The following is a 13,419-nucleotide window of genomic DNA, read 5'->3' on the forward strand; positions in this document are numbered from 1 at the left end:
CAGCATCAGTCTAGCTTTTAAAATAATTGTGTTTCAGTTTGTTAAGCTGCCCCTTCAATATTCCTTCTGTGGACTTGGCTATCTAGGTATGTAATCTGGCAAGACTAAGTCTTTAGATCTATCAGATTTACAGCCTTAAGTGAAATGGCTGCAAGGAGAAGGGAAGAGCAAAACAAAAAAACACCACAAAAATCCATGAAAATGTAAAGCAAGATGTGTTAAAACCTGAATCAGTAAAGGTACTTCACATATACAAAACATTTCCACAAAGTGCAAATACAGTGCCCTGGAGGTACATTTCTTTAGTATTCTGCTTTATACAATATGTAAATTTGAAGTTGTAACTCAATGATGAAAGTAGAATAAGGCAGTTTTCAACACTGAGTTCTGAATAGTTGTGCTTCTAGTATTTCTGCACTTCAGCCACAAAAATTTGTCAACAGTCTTTGTTTTTTAAAAACACAACACAGAACAACAAGCCCACAAGCTTTGTTTAGAAGCAGGTGTATGTGTAACCTACAGAATGTTAAATATGACAGTAGCATACTTGAATTACCAGGACAAGGACACTCTGATAAAAGACTATTTAGGTTTTCTTTCTCAGACTGCTATAGTTATAGTAAATCTTAATGTTATGTGGGGTTAATTAATGTACTGTTTTTCTTAGTTTAGTCCTTAGAATGACATAATGTCCTTAAAAAAAAAAAAAGGAAAAAAGTTTTCTAGAGGTACTTTTATTAAATACATATATGATTTATGTCCTCTTACTGGCTTTACAGTAGAAAGCAGAAAAAAGTAGTACTGTCACCAATCCTGACTGTATTTTGGGAAACTGGATTTCAGATGGCACTAGTTTGCCAGCATCTGTTGCTGGATTAATGTTTGCTCTCCAGTGGTAGTTACTAAAGGGTCATTCCTGCCTTATGTTTGAGGAGGTTTAGGCAAACTACCTTTGTTGCAGGATCTGCTTTTACACGTACAGTGCATCTTTTAATAGGTGTGTGAAATGTAAAACTGATTATTTCTTGGACTTCTTAGCAAAGCCCACAGACTTTGTTTATACTAAATCAGAAGAAACAAGAAAGACAATTAACTTGGCAGCAGTCTGAAACTAACAAATAGGATCAAGATATACTTGAACTATCATAACCTTAGAACAGATAACCTTTATCATCTAGGTCAAGTTGAAATTGAATTGTTAGTGGTCTGTATGTCCTAAGGAAGACAGTTCCTGTATGACAAGGCAGATAGAAGTTTTCTGCTTCAGCTGATTGTCCAAGGAAATCTGGTAGAGATGGCTTTGATAATGGCATTTGATCCTGCAGACCTGTCTAGGTTAGATTGTAAAAATCCTTTGTTCATTATCCATAGTTTCCATGTACTTATATTAAGTGTACAGAAGACATGGTGACAGCTGTAAAGTCACATGTAAAAAAGCTTTAATTAAGATAATGTGGTTAAAGATGAAAGTTGTACTCTATTGAAGATCTACAAGAAACAAACAAGAGTTGAGTGGGGTTTTTTAATCCAAAATTAACTCTTCAGTACTGACTAGTCCTTCACCCTAAATAGTGAATTTTCACTGTTGTGATTTAAAAAAAATACATGTTTTGAGGTTATCATCAGGTGCTACTGAAGCAGTTGTATGACTGCTGTGAATGAAAGTTCAGTGCATTTTGCATTTCTTGTGTTAGAAGTTGAAGACTGTCATTGATGGATATGTGGAGAAAAAAAAAATCCAAGCATTCTACTAGTGTAAAATGTTAGAGACATCTTTAATTCAGTATTTCCTGCTGACTCATTGCTTTCCAGCAGTGCAGCAGTTTCTGTTGCACTGTCTGTTCTGAACCTGCTTCATCTCTGGGTGGTATGAAGTTATCCCTGCACTTCAGAGAAAATAATCAGGCATTCATTTCACTTTGGGGGAAGAATCCAATAGCTGTGTTAGTCTAGACCCTGCACACATTCAGTTTCTTCCTTTGGAATGACATCTCACATTCTCTGACTTCCCAGGAACAGTCAGTATCATTCCTGTACCAGTGGGCAGCTACCTGTGATTAAGGTGTTCCTGCAGTAGTTGTGCTGTGCTGGTGCTTCAGAAGAGGAGCCGTTACCTGGCTTTGGTTACCTCCAGAGGTGAAAGCTGCAGCATTAAGCCTTAAGGCCCGTATCGCTTCTCCGTGTTTCTTAAAGCTGGCCTTCACAAAATCCTTCTGCTAAGGGGATCTTGCAGGGTCCCATCTGTACTGCTCAGAGTTGTCCTTGCTGCGTTGAAGCACTCCTGTATGAGTTCCCAGCTGGTCCCTCCAGTTCCAAAGCAGCTTCTTACTGGTGATAGTGTGGTCTGGCTAAATTGCCTCACTTCTGCTGTTGCTTTTGAGACCCTGCTCTTCTAGCTTTGGGGTGCAGCTGCAGTTCTTCCCAGCCCCCTTCCCAATTAAGCAGGTGTTGGAGGAGTTGAGTGAGAACTACATTCTGTGAAGGCGGGTAGTGTAGTACAGCTTTTCAGAGTATCAGTTAAAAAGTCCTACCCTTCCTGTCCTTAAGCTTCGGCACTGCTAGGTCTGTGAACCGGGGAGGCTGGTAACGAGCTGTTACTGCAGCTTGTGCTGCCGGCGCACGGGCACGCTGCTGCTATCTTCCTTTTTCATTCTTGGAACGAAGTAGCTAGAAATTTGTTGCATTGAAGACCTAAGCAGCTAAACTTAAACGAGATGTTTGACCAGGGCCCCATGATTAATTCAGTCACCTCCTGTTGCCCAAGTGAGGTTCTCCTGCTCACGTGGCCCGTTCAGTGCCATTTCGCACGCTTAGGTTTCGTTTCCCTCGTTCAGGAGCGGCAGCCATCCATCCCGGGAGCCCAGAGAAGGCTCGGGTTCTGCCGCGGCGGGGCTGCCGGCGCTCGGCCGGCCGGTCCCTGGGCGGGCGGGGCTGCCGGCGCTCGGCCGGCCGGTCGGTCTGTCGGCCCCCGGGCAGCCCGGGCCGGCCGCTCCCTGGGCGGCGGCAGCATTCAAAGCACGCCTTCCCGACACCCCCCGCGGGCGCCGCCCGCCCTCGCCCCTGATTGGCTCCGTGCTGAGCGCTCTGTGCCTCCTATTGGCTCCTTTCCGCCCCGCCCCGCCCCTGCCACCGCCCGGTGCCGCTCCCCGCGGCTTGGCCGGGACGAGCCCGGCGGGACTGAGGGAGGGGAGCCCGCTGCCGTGTCCCGGTCCGGCTGCCGTGTCCCGGTCCGGCTGCCGTGTCCCGGGCCCGCTGCCGTGTCCCGCCCGCTGGAGGCTCCCGCCGCAGGGCGAGGACGCTGGCAGCCTCCGGTGAGCGTGGAGCGCCGGCGGGGCGCGGTGCCTCTGCCCGCTGGCGGCATGGCGCTGGTGGTGGAGCTGCTCCGGCAGGTGCTGCGGTACCTGGGCTGGCCGCCCGAGCAGGTGAGCCCCGGGGCGCGGGGAGGAGACCCGCCGGCGGGGGTTTGGAGGCCGGGCGGAGGTTCCGCCGCTGCCGCCGGAGGGCGGGCTCGGCCCGCGGGCCGGGCGGTGCGGGAAGGGAGGCGGTGCGGGAAGGGAGGCGGTGCGGGAAGGGAGGCGGTGCGGGAAGGGAGGCGGTGCGGGAAGGGAGGCGGTGCGGGAAGGGAGGCGGTGCGCTGAGCCGTGCCCGCGGGTCACCGCTCTGGCACGGCCGTTCCAGTGGCTCCACTGGTTTTTGTCTGAACGGGGGAAAAAACACTATCTCTAGCTGTTAATGCTTGGCTCTTTTAAGTGTCGGAGCCTGCGCTTCTGGGCGCCTCTGCGGTCGCAGGGCTCAAGAGTGGGGCCCAGCTGCAGCTTGTGGCTCTGAGGAAAGCCTTGGTTTACTTACCTGGCGCTGCTGAAGTACTTCTAGGAATTAGACTAGTCTGAGCTGTCTGTGTTACTTTTTGGTGTCATTGTCGGGAGTTCTTGGGGGTTTCTTTGACAGGCCGTGTGTTTGGAGAGTGGTGTGTTCAGCAGCAGTGTAAGTCGAACGGTCAGAACATGCATTCCTTCAGCAATCTCATCAAGGAGGCATTTCCAGCACTTGTATGCCATCATAAGGAAGTACCAGGTCAAGGTACCTTTTGCTTATTTCACTTCTTTACTGTTTTTTTCCCTTTAAACGTATATAGATACCTACGGTTACTCAAATGTGCACTTCTTTCTTTTGTGTCAGTAGCTGGGGATATTACTGGCTACATGATGTAGCTGCTACATTTCTGTTGGCCTTTGTGCCACTCTAAAAGATACTGGGTACATGCTGCATCTTGGTGTTGTTTTGGAAACTGTTAAAACCAGTGTAGGCCACTTTGGACTTTCAGCTTGGGAAGGGCATTGAAAAGTTAGGTTAACCTCATTGCATTGTATTTAATTACATATAGCATGACATTATTTAATAACTTTGATTGTAAGAACTGAGGGCTTTGGTTTTGATTTTCTGAATATGAGTATTTTGTTTTGTAGGTCATATCTTTTTGCCAAAAGAAGGAATATGGATCTACTCGAAGTATTGTCCGTAGACTTGGGACAATTCTTTCCTTAGAGCCCTGCCCAAGACCTTATTTTCAAGTAAGTTATTTACTGTTATATATGCACTTCAGTTGTTTAAGTTTTCTACCTTTTTAGTGTACTGATGGAGTTTCTGTTCTTTTTACCTTGTGTAACCCCTGTGTCTATCCCTTATGCTCAGTTTTCAGCTTGTTTATAGCACTGCTTAAAAATTTCTTTTCCTGAAGCAGAACTTCTGGGATGTGCTGAATCTGGTTTCTCTTCATATGTTTATTCTTATTTGGTTTTTTTTCAGCTTGTGCAAGACTTGGGTTATGATGAACAAAGCATAGTTCCAGCTCCTGTAGCTCCATCACTTGCTGATGTCCTGTGGGTGGCAAATGATGAGGGACAAGCATTTACTAGACTTAGGTAAGTAAAAGTGGAATACATGCATAAAAAGAAGTAATAAAAGTCACTTACCTGTTCTTTGTGGTGTTTGATTTTGTCATGTTTGGTTGGCTTTGTTGTTTTTTTATTTCCCCTAGCCCTTTCAGGTTTTCAGCTAAACCAACCCTGGAAGCTTTTTGTTCTTTTATGGACACAGTTCCTGCTGCTTACCTGGATATTCTTCCTATGTATTCTTATCTGAAACATTTCTGAAATTTGAGTCAGTTATTTTCTGTTCCTGATAGCAAATCATCTGCATTACTGGTATTTTAATTTGTTTTAATTTACCACTTACTTTATGAGGGAGAGAGTATAAGGGAAACTTATATATGCAACATAAAACATGATTATTCTTCTCTCTGTCATTTTAGCCTACCAGCATTTTGACAAGGGGGGGGGGGGAAGAAAAAAAATATTTACATGTCTCCTGATGTCCATTATTACACTGCTGAGTGTAAACCTGATGTTCGCTTTGATGGAAAAAAAAACATTATTTCTTTATTTTAAAAATTTACTTTCAATATAGTTTGTGTAACTTCATCTTGATTTTACAGAATGCTAAAAGAAAATATTTTTACAATTATAAAATATTACAAGTACCACAAAGTGACAAATTATCCAGGAATTTGCAGAGACAAATAGTATAAAAGTTTCCTTGGGTTTTCTTTTGTTTTTTTTCCCTCTAGAGAAGAAGCAGAAAGTTGGTTATTGTTCCTTTAAAGGATCTGTTAAAAAATCAGAGGATGAGTCAGAGCCATAAGGAAGATTAAAATTTGGACACTTGTATTGTCTTGTACTAGATCCATGTCAGACAGTGTAATTCTACTTCATGTTGGCGTGTGTTTGTGATCTTTGTGCTGCTTGCTGGTAATGGAGGTACAAGAAAGCAATGAAATTACACACTTATTACTAGAGAAGTTCTGATGAAGTTGTGTTTCATCTTATGGCTTTACTATTGAATTGTGGAAGGTTTTCTCTTTTGCAGAAAGAGTGAGAATGTTGTTAAAAGGATCTGTGGCCTGTTTTGTCTTGCTTACACTGTTCTTTAGCCTATCTGATTCACAGATCAATGGAAGTTCATTCTTCTGTTGTTTACATTCTTTCTTCCTCCTCTCCTGGCTTCGTGGGATGTTTTTCAAGAAAAGTATTCTCATTGATATCTTTTCCTTCTGAGCTAGTGTGAAGAGCAAGGGTGTTTGGAAGCAGAGCTGCAGGTCTGATTTGAAGTCAAAGGAGAACTATTACAAGGAAAAACGGATAGTTTTGTTCCAGACAAAACTTAGTGCATCATGAACACATAGAGTATATTTGATTTCCTTCTTTGTTTCATAATGAAATTCTGGTAGTTCGAATTTACACTCATTCTATACTCTACAGTTATTTCTGCAGGCAAAGACTTAAAACAATTTTTAAAATTCAAACCTGAGACTTGTAGCACAATTTTCTGGTTCAGTCTGTGGTCATGTGTAGCTTACGGAAGATGAGGTTCTTGTTCTGTAAGTGTGTATTAAAACTAATTATAATTTTTTAATATATTTTCTGAAAGATCGCAACTTTTCTACTGCTTGCGGTGTTCATCTTGCAGACAGTTGATAAATGACTAAAATGTGTGAAGCCTAATTAAGAGATTATTATTATCTGACTCTCCCTGCCTTTCATATCTACTTTTCCAGGTAGGGAGCAGGGAGAGACACCTTTATGGTGTCAGTCTAATGGTTATTGAATAGTAACAGCTCAATTCTATGTTATGACTTTAAGATGTATTCTCTATCCCCGAGTAAATTATCCCCCTTCTATATGATGACTTCTCAAGGATCTGTATTGTAATTGAGGAAAGGGAGACTTAAAATTTTGTAAGGTTATGAATAGTTAGAAGTTTAAAGTTTTCTTCAAGAATCTGTGAATTTATGTCTTGCTGAATGATGGTAACTTGCTTGAACAGAGATGTCCATTGCTGGCCAAGCGTTTTGAAACTGTGTTTCTTGTGTTCTAGGACTGAATTCTGGAGAAAAGAAAAAAGTGCACCTTACTGTGGCCTTCATCCACCCCTAGATTCGATACAAACTGTTCCAAAAAGCAGTACAGAAAGTGACAGTCTTGTTGGTCAAGCAGCGCTGCAGAAAATTTCCGCGCTTGAAGAGGAGCTGACATTCCTTCGTGCTCAGATTGCTGCTGTTGTCTCAGCCCAGACATTGGGAAGTGTTCCACCACGTAAGCCCTCCTGGTTTGAAGCAAACCAGTTTTCCTTTTTTTGCTTTAGTATTCCTGTTCACATCTTGCCATTTTTGATACTGATAGGAAACATCTCTGATTTCTCTAACTGAAGTTATACCAACATAATTTACAGAATGTGGTATTTTGTTTCTCTTTTCAGTATTTGGTGCCATCCCTAATCCCTGTCCCCTTTTTCATGGCCCATTTGCCAATTTTGAATGCAACTGATCCTAAGTGATCTTTATACTCATTTCCATGCTTTGATTGTAATTGGTAGGCTACCAATCACTGCTTAAAAAGTTACAGCCTATTTATTATCCCTTTTGTTTGTTTTTTTTTAACTGTTTCAAACAAGTTATCAAAATAATGATTAAAAAAGGTGTTCTAAGGAAGTCAGGTTCAGGCTTTAACAAACAAAAGCTGCAGTAGCTGTGTCTAACAGCCGCTGGAGTATCAAAGAGTGAAATTCATGCTGAGGTCTTGATTGTTTCAGTTGCACTGATTGTTGAAACATTTGAACGGGTGTGAGGGAGTTATGGTTGTGTGCATTGTGCCAAGTGAACTTAAGCAGCAGGTGAGACACCTGTGTCCTTACTTTAGGTGTTCTGTTGGCTCTTATTTTGTCCCTTCTCCATTGTAGTCAGTATTGTAGGCTGTTTTACATGTTTTGTGTTTATCTTTGCTTTTGCTCCACTGAGAATGAACTGTAAGTAGTAGCAGGCTGCTTTGCTGTTGCAGTGCTGCTTTGCTGATTTATCTAGTGCTTAGATTGAAGACACAGATGGAGAAAACCAGGACAGCATGGGACACCTCAGATCCATTAGTTCATGTGTTCTGAATCTGTGGCTTTGAAGTAAAAAATATTCTGTGTTTAAATATAATCCCTCTGTGGTAAAATGTATGAAGCTTGTAAGAAAGTGCTTTAAGACAGCTGTCTTTTCTTGACTTAAAACTGAGTCATCCCAGATGTTACTTAATATTATTAGTTGTGAGGGTATACTGACTAAAAATAAGATTACTCTTTTTCTTTTATAATTGCATCCAGAAGCCTTTAAAGCATTCAGCACTCCGGATGGATTTTACCCAGTGCCAGCCATGACTTCTACACCATTGTCCATCTCTCACAATCACTTTGTAATTCCTTCTCCTCCTCCACTTTCCTCTGGTGCACTCTCTGGTGTTGACGCTTGTAACTCGGCAATTGAACTTATAAAGCAACGGCGTGCTGCAAGAAGCAGTGGTTCCTCTACAGCTGATGCTGTGGATCACCAGAGGACAAAGAGCATTCCTAGTATGATGGATGTTTTGAAAGACCTCAACAAAGTTCAGTTGCGAGCTGTTGAGAGGTAGGTTGATTGAATGTGTGCCCAAGTAATCCAAGACAATGTGAGCATCATGGCACTTCAGTAGCACTAGAGAACACCAGTGTGAAACGTTAATTTAATGAGCAGCTACTGCTGACAAACTGAAGTTGACAATTTCTAAGTTCACAAATTGGCATTTAAGATACTTGTGGTGTGGTTTTTAGATGCATTTAAATAAAGCATGCTGAATAGGGGAGCATTTAAAAGTAGCTTTAGTATACAAATCTGAGGTTGGGGAGAGGAGGTGGGTGTGTTGCTGTCTGGAGATCACTTTAGAAGTTGCCTACAAAGTTACAGAAAATTTATATGAACAAATAAACTTTCTTGATTCACTGTGAAAAGGCAAATCCTTAGGAAAACATTGAAAAACTACTGTTAGCATACCCAAGGTGTCCTGGTCATAGCTTTGAAGTGTTGAAGAAAGTACATGCTGTATCTTTTATTGGAAATGTTTCTTTAATTTTTGCTTCAATAGTGCAGTTGGATTATAAATATTTTTAATGGTCTGCTATTTTGATGTTAAGCTCAGGTAATGTGTCACAAAAAAGCATTACTAAAGACTGCACATTCTGCCTTTTTTTTCCCTACGTTATATATTTGCATTACTGTAATATTTTGTATTGATTTACTGTAACTTTTCATTATGGAACAGCATCAAGTTGTATTTTCAAGTTAAGAATCTGGCGGAGAAGTTGTTGGGTGTACTTGTATTAGTCCTATTTGGGAAATTGCTGTAAAATAGCATTAGCAGCATTATTTGTGTAATCAGGGATTTATAGGATAGGGCATATACAGAAATTGTGTGTCTGGATTTTGGGTCACTCAGCAGAGAGAGGATTAAGGGCAGGAGACAATAATTCACTTGCTTGTTTTTGTAGGTCACCTGGAGGTACTCCTCTTTCTAGACCCAAAAAGAGGCAAAGTTCAGATTGGGATCCAGTTGCTCTACTAACCCATGCACTAAAGCAGAAGTTTGCACATAAAAATAATGACGAAGATGATTCCCTGGACAAAGAAAATAGATCTTTTGACACCTCCTCATTTTCTAGTCCAGAGATGCCACTGGTATGTTTTTATATAAGAATGTGTTTTTATATTCTTGAAGTGGCTGCTGTTCTCATGGATAGTTGAAGGGTTTTCATGAGTCTATGATTTTTCTGCAATGTTTTTAAGCCTTCAGTCTAGATAGTTGCTTTTCTTCAAGTCTAATCAATGCAGAGAATCTCAAAGATTAATTGTTTTGGGTGTATTTAGACTGGTGAATGCACTTCCACATGCTCTAAGAGGAAAAACTGATGTTAAAAATTCAGCTTGTAGTTGATTGAACTATGGACATCTGCTTGACACTAACTGGCAAGTATCCATGCATAGAAACTGTGTGTCTAGTTACTAATACTAGCTACTTCTTGACTAGTTTTACTGATAAAGATGCTAAGAAGGTACAGAGAGGTCTGACCCACATGTGCTTGCGTGTTCAGAAATTAAAATGAAGACATTGGCAGTGATGTTTTTCTTTTAGGTAGCATCATTTCCACACAGCTCAGCAGTACTGTTTGCTATTTGGTAGAGACTTCCACTTCAGAGCTGCTTAGATAAGATGGATGGAAATAGGGAGCAGTAATTTAAACTGTGCTTTTCTGTTTAATAATTCCATCTTTTATCTTAAGAGTGAGATAAAGATTTGCAGTGTGACCTTTGTTAGCCTAATGGAGGAAAATAATAACAATGCAAAACATATAATGGAAATGCAAATATTCTTGGAAGGCTGCCACATGTATGTCTGTGACTAGCTGCTTGCTTGGTAACTGAAGGAAAATTAAGGTGCATGTTTCTATTTCCAGGTATAATTTTTTTTTGTTTTAATTTCAGCAGCTACAAGTATTTCACAAGTGAAATGTAGCATATATTCTACAGGTTGTAGTGAGTCTGTAGCTCTAGTGCAGTCTTCATAAATTTCCCTGTTGCCTTTTTTTCCCCAAAGGAAAAATCAGAAACTTGTTAAAAACATGCAGGCTTGTATTTTGGATGCTGCAGACCTTTGCATTGCATAGCTGGCATACCTGGATCTAGATACAAAGTTAGATCCTCAATCAGATTGTTTCTGGAATAGCTTATGTGGCAGAATCTAACAGCTGAATGATAAAATCCTGGAAGAGAGACTGCCTAAGGCCATCATGTTCAGGAATAGATGCAAAATGATAAAAGTTGCACAGGCTTACTATTTTATTCTTCATATGTTAAGAGTAGCACAACTACTCTTCCAAACTGCCTGTACTGCAAAGATCTTCTCATTCAGTTTTCTTGGGTATAATTTTGTTTAATTCCACCCTTGCTCCCCAGGCTGGTCGTTGCAGTTGGAAGCCAAATGCAAAATCTAGCCTTAAAAGAACTGAAGAAGTTAAACCAGTATCAGCGTGGAAAGTGGAAGCTCATCTTTAGCTGATGAAGACTTCTAAGGAGACTTTGTTGGGTGCGTAAGTGGTGGATCCACTTGAAAACTGCTGTAATGTGATGTTTTCTAGGACACATCTCTCCGATGCTGTTGAAGTTTGGGTTGTAAGCTTTCTAAAATTGCCTCTTCCCTCTCCTTAGTTTCCTAGCATCCAAACTTGTGAATGTGATGTACACAACCAAAATAAGCTTTTTGTTTGAAATAAGTGTGTGTTAAAGAAAAATTATTACTGGTTTGGCAGCTGAGGTGTACGCTCTGTTTGCTTTTCAGTGTAAATAATGAGGAATGTATAACTCACTGTATATAATTAATGGCAGCTAGCACTGCTTCCTCAGAATGGTATAGTTGCCTCAGTTTTCTCATTTTGCTGATGGAACTCCATATGGCATATGCAGACAGTATTCTAACTTATTTTGGGTCTGTAGATACAGTTTTAAGTTAACGAAAATTTCCTGTGCTGTAAGTAAACTGCAGGTTGCCTGTTAAATGCCTGTAAAATGGAGGAGTTGTGTTCTGAGCAAAAAAAAAAAAGACCTTGTAGTCAGAGCTGCTAGCACACAGTCTAAATGCTGTATGTAAATAAACAAGAACTCCCTCCTGGCTTCTCCAAATCAAGTCTGTTTTGTTCACACGAGTTCATAAAATAAAATTTTCTTTCTATCATAGATGTGTATGGTAGTGGCATTTTGTGTTGCAAACTAACTTTTTTGTATCTTAAGAGCTGACCATACTGGACAACTTCTTACATAAATTGTATTATCTAAAATTAATTAAAATAGAGCTTACATTTTTCCTGCCAGAGTCCTTGGTGAAGTACCTGTGTGTTTTCTGTTTTCCTGTCTCCTAACACAGAGTAGACTTAACAGCTGGATTCCTTCTTGCTGCTGAGTCTTATTTGCACAGTTGTAAGAAATTACTGTGGAAATTCCATATTTGTTTTAATTTTAAGTCATCTTCTGACTAAAATTGGAGCTTAAGTGACTTGTTATTTTTAAGCTTCTAAAATTGTCTTCTAAATGTTTGTTTCTGAATTTAGTAATTATTGAACTTTATCACATTATCCTGTTCCTCCTCAGTCCGTAACACTGTGACCTTCCCTTTCTTTGCACTTCCAAAAGACTAATTTGTCACAGTCTCTACCAAGACTTGACAACTGCTGTGAAATCCATACGGAATAGCTAGCCTGACCCTCAGTTTAGCAGTCTTGCCCTCTTCCATCAGTGCTCCCCTGTTGTCTTCTGTCTCCTGCTCTGGCATACCAGGGCAGCAGGGAGCACAAGGCCTGTGGATCGGCTCCTTTGTGCTCAGGCTCTGCAGTGTGAGGAGGTGGAGCAGGTGCCTCCTGTGGTCCACAGACGATTCTCAGACCCAGGGGATCTCAGCAGTTGTGGCTGTTCTGCTGTGACTGACAGGTGTGATGGTGGAATTCTTGCTGGTAGAGACTGAATTTGTCTGTGAAGCCATGAATACAGCAGTCTTCTCTCCTACTTCAGTTGCTACATGTGATCAGCAGTTTCTTCTCTTCAGGAAGAGTTGTTGTTTTGAATTCCTTTTGTGTGTATTTTCTGTGCTCTCCAGAGTTGATCATTTCAATTACACGTTTGGCCTACAGGAGCATTTTGCAGTGGGAATTTTGAATTTGGAAAGTCATCTTTTCACTTCGGAAAAGACTTCTCAGAAATTTCTTAGTACCTCTTAAACCAAGGATCAAGTGTCAGACTTCAGAAGCATCTGCAAGTTTTAGTGCATTGTGTAACCCTTCAAGTTGTTGGATACTATCTGATTTTTGCATCAGTCTGATGTGAATTGTGCAGTAATGGGGTTGGTATAGCTGAATTCCATTTCTCTTTAGGATGGTCCTTTGGGCTGCTTACTGCATTAAAATAATCCAGAAGTATTAAAAGATGGTTGTTGTTTTTTTGTTTTGTTTTTTAAAATGGCTGAGATTGTAGGTTGGGTGTTTGTGGGGTTTTTTTGGTGGGGATTTTTGTTGGTTTTTTTGTGGGTTTTGTGTTGTTCTTTGTTGTGGGTTTTTTTTTAATGGTTGAACTTGGTGATCTCAGAGATCCTTTCCAACCATGACCCTGCTGTGATTCTGTGCTTCCTTAGGGAAAAGAAGTCATAGATCATGTCTTTTTTTTATTTTTTTTTTTTCAGCTATGTACCACCTATACGTGTTACAAGAACAGATGCTTTGTTTTATGTAACTCCAGATGTAAATTAGGTTAGGCATTGAGCCCTGGTATATCTTGAGAAGTCTGTGGGTGGCATCTGGTAATATCTGACAGTTTTCAATACTAAGAAGTTGCAAAACTTAAACAGTGATATTTAGTAATGAAAAGATGATCACCCCCTGCAGAGATACTTCTTGCTTGCAGAATTAATGGAAATGTGGCTTTGTCACCTTATTTTCTTTGACTAAAACATCTGTATCAACAACTTGGAAGCA

The 13,419-nt window shown here is 40.9% G+C and overlaps 1 protein-coding gene across 1 annotated transcript; it reads left to right on the top strand.

Annotated features, from left to right (window-relative positions):
* The first annotated feature begins 3,359 nt into the window (after positions 1–3,359).
* Positions 3,360–11,697, top strand: MTFR2 (mitochondrial fission regulator 2). Its single transcript, XM_051614727.1, has 8 exons — positions 3,360–3,422; positions 3,949–4,080; positions 4,467–4,571; positions 4,807–4,922; positions 6,934–7,151; positions 8,200–8,500; positions 9,397–9,583; positions 10,859–11,697. The coding sequence occupies exons 1-8, from the start codon at positions 3,360–3,362 to the stop codon at positions 10,955–10,957; spliced, it is 1,221 nt and encodes a 406-aa protein (XP_051470687.1). The 3' UTR covers positions 10,958–11,697.
* The last annotated feature ends 1,722 nt before the right edge of the window (positions 11,698–13,419 follow it).

Source organism: Apus apus, chromosome 3 (genome assembly GCF_020740795.1).
Source record: "Apus apus isolate bApuApu2 chromosome 3, bApuApu2.pri.cur, whole genome shotgun sequence".
NCBI lineage: Eukaryota > Metazoa > Chordata > Aves > Apodiformes > Apodidae > Apus > Apus apus.